The sequence below is a fragment of the Charadrius vociferus genome, unplaced genomic scaffold (assembly GCF_000708025.1).
Source record: "Charadrius vociferus isolate BGI_N301 unplaced genomic scaffold, ASM70802v2 scaffold174, whole genome shotgun sequence".
NCBI lineage: Eukaryota > Metazoa > Chordata > Aves > Charadriiformes > Charadriidae > Charadrius > Charadrius vociferus.
The window spans coordinates 150,942-158,919 of NW_009648441.1; the positions used below are offsets into that span (position 1 = coordinate 150,942).

Genomic DNA, 7,978 nt, shown 5'->3' on the forward strand with positions numbered 1-7,978 from the left:
TGATAGGAAACCTTTAATCATTAACGAAAACAAGCAATTTGTCTATGATCTTAGTTTGACAATCCATAAAATAGTGTTTCTCAAATGACAAATTAGCAACTCGGTTACAAAGAACAAAGTTTAAACAACACAACAGTTGTATGCACAAAGCTACCACGTCTTTTTTTTTTTTTATATCAGGAAAAAAATTTATTTATAAAAATGTCTCATTTAATTTACTGTCGAGTCTCTAGCTGAATACAGTGGTTTAGAACACTAACGGCCCATGCTTTTATACAGATTAGCCAAAGCATGAACATCAATGAAAATTAACCCCCGAAAATAACTTTTCTTTGCGTTATGTTATGAGCCACAACAGTGTTAAAACTGGAACAGTAATGAAAGCAACACAAGAGTTAGGAAGCACAGTTGCTTAAAGAGTAAAGGAAGTATTTTCTTTTGATGTCTCAGAATAATAAGAAAGTTAGAAATGGCAGAAACTCCTCTGTAGATTAGTCCATAGAAAGCATTGTCTCATGGGGCTTTGGAAAAGTCCTGTCTGGTGGCTAATGCACTAGGGCATGATGAGATACATTACAGAGCCCCCAGGCCAGTAACTTCTGAAGACAGCCTAAAATGTAGGAACAAAAATGAGGAAAAGAAAAGGAAAAAAAAAAAAAGGCAAAAAAAGGAAAAAGTCTTCTCACTATTAAAAAAATAACACTTGAGTACAACCAGCATAGAACAGCATTTCAATGCAGGCAAGTTTTCTCACACAGAGATTGGTGGTTTGTGTTTTGTTTTTGTCTGTTGTTTTTTTTGTTTTTTTGGTTTTTTTTAAATGTCAGTTACTGAAACAGTTACAATAGTCCAGAACAATTTTACAGCAGTTTTTCTAGAGCTGTTAAATAGCTGAGGTACCTTGACATTATTTCCAGTTTTTCCTTCTTTATATACAAACAAAAAAAAAAGCCCCAAACAAAACAAAAAAACCTAAAAACTAAACAACAAAACCAACCAAAACCCCCATTTGGATAAGTGCAAACTGTAACAATGGCAGGTCTACAAATGGTTACAGTGACAAAACTTAGTGCAAAGGTACTAAGGTGAAGAGAAGCCCACAGAATACAGAAATGACACAAAATACTGAGAATAGTACTTAGCCCTATACAACAATAATAACACACTTTGAAATACCATGTTTTAAAAAGTATTGCATTTGCATTGTGTTTTTAGTTTATATTAAAATGCACTGGATACAGTTCAATTGTTAAAGCTTTGTGTCCAAGGAGTGCAAAGTGGATGGACATGGCGGGCGGGCTAATGGGATTCTGGATTCGGAAGCGGTGAGGAAAACAATATTGCATTACTGAGTTATGCAACAGAAATTAAAAAGAAGGTGGATGGACAAACAGAAAATGCAGTTAAAAACTAGTTCCAACAGCTAGCAACCAGCCGTCACATCACCCAGCTCTCTTCGCTTTGGCTGCAATTAGGCGCCTGGTTTTAGTTAATCTGAACATCGTTAGGTTCTTGTTAAAGGCGTGTTATCTGTCCGGGCAGCAACCTTTGAACGTCCTTTGATAAGCGCTAGATTTTATTCGTAATAGCGATACCACCCCATTTCACCAGTAGCGGTGCGTTAAATAGGGGTGTATTTTGTACAAAAAACAAACAAAAAAACGGTCATTTTGGCTGAACAAAACGTATGCGGAAGGTGGTGGTGGGGGTGTACCGGAATCGCAGCTGTGCACATCTGATTTGTACCTACTATTCAGTACTTAGAGGAATAAGTATATATAGGAGTAAAACATGGGAGTGCAGAAGGAGGAGCCTGCTCTCCAAGTTCTTAAAGTTACATTTTTTTTTCCAAACCAGAGAAAAACGGTTGTGCCCTTTAAAAGAACGAAGTGGAAAGGCGCAGGTGCCTGGTTCTTTTTTCCTTGTTGTTTCCCGTTCATTTTAATTTAGCGGGTTTTTCTCAGACTGGAAAGTTTCAGCTGTCATACGCAGAAGTACCGGAGGTGTGGTACTTCGCAGCAACCCCATCTCCCGCTGGCAGCAGGGCTTGAGGTGGGCGAGACGGGAGTCTTCAGACCCATCATGAGCAGCAGAATGACCGAGGGGGTGGGGGGCAGCACTTCACGTGGGATTTCAGGGATGCTAGCAATCATCAGAAGTGCCAGATTTGCCATAGAAATCTCTAGCAACAGAAAAAAAAATTAATCATGGGTGCCCATCTGCCACAGAAAATTGTTGGGCAGTCGGCGGGATCCCTTCCAAGGGATGTCTGTGTATTGCTACGCCAGGCAGTATTGCAGGAGCAGCACCCAGCTGTCAAATTTTTGGCCTCATTTCTGGGTTTTTTCTTTCTCCCCAGGTCTCTCCTTGCTGGGTTGGGGGCAACCCTGCTGGGCTGCCAGAGGGTCAGCCCTGCCCGCAGCCCCGATGTTGGGACGGTGTTGGGATGGGGAGGAGAGTCCCCAGGATGGTGGAGAAAGCCCCCAGGCTGTCGGGGAAAGCCCCTGGGATGGTGGAAAAAGCCTGTGGGGTGGTGGAGAAAGCCTCTGGGCTGGTGGAGAAGGCCCCCGGGGTGTTGGGGAAAGCCCCTGGGCTGGTGCTCGCCCGCTGTTGGAACTAGTTGTTAGGTGGTGCCCGGGTGTTAGTCGTTATGGAGAGCGGAAGACGACTTGCGTCGGCAACAGTTAACACTAGCAATTTAACAGAAAATAAAAGATGCCGTATTGTTTCCTTGACAACTAGATCTACCACAGACTCTTGGTAGAGCTGGCAAAGCTTGCATTGTGTCTCATCCCTTCAATATGGAGCAAACTTCTGGCGGTCAGATTTCTTAACCCCGCTCGTCGAAGGAATTTTGGCAGTGTAAGCGGACAAACTCCCCGTGGCCCCCGCGGCGGCCGCGGCATTTAGTGCCAGGAGTGGGACAGTTTTCATGCCAAGCAGACTGGAGACAGGAACGGCATAGTGGGTGGTTGGCAGAGTGGGTGGGGGGGGGGGGGTACTGACGGCAACGGCGGAGGCGGCCGCCAGCACGGCCATGGAGGTGGGGGTGGAGGTAGGGGTGGCAGACTGAGAGAGGTTCATGTTGAGGTCAACAGGGGTCGTGACGGAAGCGGTCTGGGTGCTGACTTTAGCCATCTCTAAGCTGCAAACGAAGAGAGGAAGAGGAACAAACAGGTTGGGAGGGTCCAGCCAGGGTGGTGGGACCGGGAGGAGGAGGAGGAGGAGGAGGAAGGGACGGAGGGAAGACGGGAGGGACAGCGACCACGAAAGGGCAGGATTAGATCGGTGGACGAGGGGGACAGACGAGAGGGAGGGAGAGGGGGAAGGGGGGAGAGAGAGAAAAAAAGGGAAAATGAGGGTCAAAGGAGGAACATGTTATGTGTTAAAGAAGAGAAATAACAAAAGGGTTTCTCATGATTCGATGGGGAAAACATTACTGAGACTCTAAAGTTCTTTCCAAAGGGGTGGGGAAAAAAAAAGAGGGTGGGGGTGGGGGTTTGCTAGTTAATTTTACACATGGAAAAAGAAATCTAAGGAATGCAGGTAATGGCAAAAAGATGGAAAAAACGAAACTTAAAAGAAAACTTAAAATAACTATGAAGTTTACTCCCCAGCACTGACATGGTGAATTTCGCTTTCCAAAATTACGGTATTTTTGAAAGGGGGACGCGGGGGGTTTTTGGTAATTTTTTTCAAATTGTCAATTTTGTGACATAAATAATACCTTCATCATTTTGCTAGGATGAGAGGAGACTGAGCAATGATTTGCTGCTTCCATCTAAGGCATAAAGCTTTTGTTTGGTGGTTTTGGTTTTTTTAGAAAGTTAGTTTTTCATTTAATTCACTGTGAGGTCAATGTGCATTTTTCATATAAAGCAAACCTGATTAGCCAGTGTGTTCGCTTTGATTTGTACTTTCCCCAGACTTTTTTTTCTTTTTTTTTTTTTTTTTTAATCACAACAAAATACTTATGCAATCTAATTATAAGGAAATTAGTAAAAAAGGAAGACTGAAAAACACCCCGGCTTCCACAGCAGCGGTATCCTTTCTGAGCTTGTGGCAGTGGTTACAGTGAACATAAAAGATCTTACCAGCTGACAGACAAGGTACTACATGGACACAACATACACATCGTCAGACGGACCCCGCCAGCATGAGGACGTTCAGCTTGACCCAACCTCCGAGCCCAAGGCAGTGACGGGCTCTTTGGAGGACGTAGGTATCAAACCACCTTCACTTTAGACTAACTCAGCCAGGCGAGATGAGTTTGGCCCATGTACTTAGGCTTTCCTGTACATTTTTAGACATTAAAGTACAGTAATTCCAAGGACACGTTGGTTTTATCTCACATGACAAAATGTTTGCCTAGATAAATCCTCCATTTGCCGTTTGTTGCAGCGCGTGCACTGGCTTTTGGGTTGGCAAACAACCTAAATACTAATTTCAGGATGCATCTGGCATGCGACCAGTTGGGAAGTTGTCCTGGCTTGAGGTAAAACAGGACCAATTTTGTTCATTAACAGCCTAATGTATAAATTGGACGATGGGTTAGAAATCTTTGCTTGCTACAGTCATACATGTATTAATTCCACGTTTGGGTTTTGTTTTGGGGTTGGGTTTTTTTTTTTTCCCCCATTAATTACTAACTTGTCAGGCTCCTGAGCTTTCTCCTGAGGTGAGCTGAGGAGCTGCAGCAGCTTCTCCCTCTCATAGCGAAGTGCCAGTGAGCGACCAGCCGGCCGTGGGGAGGACCCGCTGCTTTTTTACCAAATCCCCCCAAGCCCAGGGAAGTTTCCCAGCGTGGGACTTGTGCGGGTCCCTGTTGGCACTGGGTGGGCAGGCTGTAGCCAGGCTACACGGTGGGAGGGGAGGGTGGTCACCCTACTCAGGGCTGGGAAGAGCCCTGCTTTTCCTCACCTTAGACTTACACACAGTTTTGAGAGTAAGCCCCTGGTCTATCCACGGCCAGAGAAAGGCCATGAGCAGACGGCCTGTCTGCTTTGAGCAAAGGCAAGGACGCAAGTGATCAGCCGCCACTAAACAGGGGATGGGGATGTTGGACTGATGCTTCCCAAAGCATTGCTGCTGAGGGTGAGCCTACAGAATACCTGGAGCGGGGCTGAGCTGGGGAGAGGCGTGTGGAGGGAGAGAGGGAAACACTTGAGGACCGAGCTCCTCTCCTCCCTGCAAAAATAAAGAGGGCTCTTGGGAGTATTAACTCCATATTGGGTTTTGCCGGGAGGTTGGAAGGCGCATGGCTTCTCCAAGGGGCTGGGAGGGGAGGAGGGTGAGTGTGTGAAATGCAGACACGTTTGTGGGAGGTAAAGCTTTGGTTTTCATGCCCTGTGGCGTTTATCTGTCTCCGTGGACAAGCAGCTCAGAATTTTTCTAAGCCTTGCAGCAGGGCTGTTCTTTGCAGGGAGAAAAGCATCCTCGTGCTGTTAGCCATGCTACTTGTAATCTACTAACACAGCAGGATTTACATCACGAATACTGAATCAGTGAATCCAACTCCAGTGTACGTCTTTGTCTTGGGGTGTAGGAGTTACATGGTGATACTTTAGTAGGTTTCGAAAAACTCAGATTATAGACTTGGATTTTTTGTATATTTCCAACTCAGTATTATTCTGGAAGGGAGGCATATAGAAAGACAACATGGGACTCAGTGTTTCAGTTGCTCCAAGTTTGCATTTAACTTGCATTTAACAAAAACAAAACAATCCTTACTGATTTGGGGTGGGTATTTGAGCCTGAGCTTTTTCCTGCACCAGCAGGGAGACTAGATCCCACAGGCTAAAGGCCGGTGTTGGTAGCAGCCGCTCAACCTCCCTGTCTCTGGTATACTCACACAGCTACAAGTAAAGCAATAATTTGCACTGCTTCACATCCATTACTGGTGGTAACGCTTAAGGTGAAAGCACATCAGGTTAGCTATCGGCTGCCCCGTGACAGCGGCCGTTTCCCAAATCAATTATAGATGCAACAAAGTTGAACGTGAAAGCGGATGAGGCATCCTTCACACAGAATTTCATGGTGCCAATTTTACACCGTCCCTTTGAAGAACTACACTTTATGAATATATACACCGAAGGCCACATCCTGCATTACCCAAAACTGGTGAAAGGAATAAAGCTCAAGTGTGGCTTTGGTGGTCCTGTTGGTTCTGTGAATTAACCTTTCATCAAGATGGTGGTAAAAAATATCTTCGGGAAACTGCTCTTTAACAAGGAGAAAGTGCTGCTGGCTACAATTCATTTATAGTCCAAAGTCAAATATTAGACAGGAATCCTAAACTCTGGTTCATTCTTAATAAAAGCTGGAAGATGGAGATGGATAATGAAAATCCAGTTACTGCAGCGGAGACCAGTTAAGAGACAGAAGATTTTACAGGAAAAAAAGACATTTCTACTGCAAACAAGCTAGGACACGTTCTACTTATACAGAGGTCAGCGCTCGGGTAATCAATACAGAATCAAAACAATACTTCAGAAAGACTTAAATCTCTGTCAATATTGTATCAATGTATTTATACAGCTATAATTTAGAGTATAGTATCTACATATTCAACACCAGATTGCAATAAAAGTCTTAAAACAACTTGATAAATTATTCTATAGATGTCAACTTTGGTTGGAGGATAGTTTAAAGATACACACAGTTCTATTCAGGAATAGAGCGGATACGTTTCGGGGTTTTTTTTGCCTTATATCCTGTGCTGCTGTGGGACACTGATTTATGCAGAAATACTGGCCCTGGAAACCAAATCCATGAGAATGACACATATTGTAGGGGAGAGAAAAAAAGAGTCCACCTTACCCTGAATGCTTATGTGGCTTTTATTTATGTATTATTTATTTATTATTATCATTGTTATTATTTTGACATACCAGCCTATATCTTGGGCAGCCTGGGTACTGTACTCAGATCTTCCCCAACACTGTTTATTTCATGCCAACCTCTTTAAAAGAGAGGGCAGTACTTGTGGCAGGTTTGGGACTGGCAAACACTGAAATTGGCTCCCAGCAGGCACAGGCAGCGGTAGCCAAGATCCTGAAACCTGCCTGAGCACCTAAACCCCAGCTACAGCAGAGATCCCTCTTCCCTGAAAGTTTCTCAGTTGATCTTCTGGTGCGACTGCGAACTCGCACTGCTGCTGTGGTGGCACCTAACTGGACAGGAATTTCTCTTGGGAAAGGAGAAATCTGGAACAGCGTCACTTTTTAAAATGAAAAAGCCACCTTAATGTCCTATGTTACCTTAGAGCTTAATTTATTATACATTACTTTAAGAGTCTTCATTTACAAATGAAGCCACTTGATCTAAATACAGTTTCAACACATGGTACATAATAATATATGATGGTTTATTGTAGATGATGGTAACAAATGACTTCTATCTAGGAATTCAACAGGAAGAAAATATTTTGTTTCTGGTTTCACAGGGTATAGATAGAGTATCCATGGTATATGACTGCTGAGAAGTTTTCTTCTTTGCAACAGTACGTTAAAAGACCTCATATATATCCCATTCCATCAAAAGAATCATTAAACAGTAATAAACAGAAGCGTGAGAGTTCACAGGCTTTTCTAAAGTGAGTCAAACAGAGGTTTGTTCACTAGAGTTTTCTGTCTCTGGTGAGCAGCTCACTGCAACTCCATTAATAAGTGCATTATTTTATTTGCATGCTTTAGCTGTCTTGAAGATCTTAAATTGTTATCTTCTGAGATCCGGATGCATGCCATATGGTGTTTGTGCAACTAAAAATGAAGGGGTCTATTCTCGTCTCGATGTGTGGGGAATCCCTGAACACCAAGAGAAGAACATATCCTTAAGGGTTAAAGGAGGGAACACATTTTTATTTGATTACAGGGCTTACGGAATTGACTTATATTTGCTACACAGAATATAAATCAAAAGAGCTGTAAGTTGTTATAGGATTCTGGAAACAGCTTATCGCAGGCTTCACGACGCCACC

At 43.6% G+C, this 7,978-nt stretch overlaps 1 protein-coding gene across 1 annotated transcript in view; it reads right to left on the minus strand.

Annotated features, from left to right (window-relative positions):
• LOC104286803 (poly(rC)-binding protein 3-like) overlaps positions 1–7,978 on the minus strand; it is a 55,383-nt gene continuing 47,405 nt past the window's right edge. The window contains exon 12 of the mRNA XM_009885439.1: positions 1–610. Within this exon, the coding sequence (XP_009883741.1) occupies positions 574–610 (37 nt within the window). The 3' untranslated portion in view covers positions 1–573. The remainder of the gene's footprint in view (positions 611–7,978) is intronic.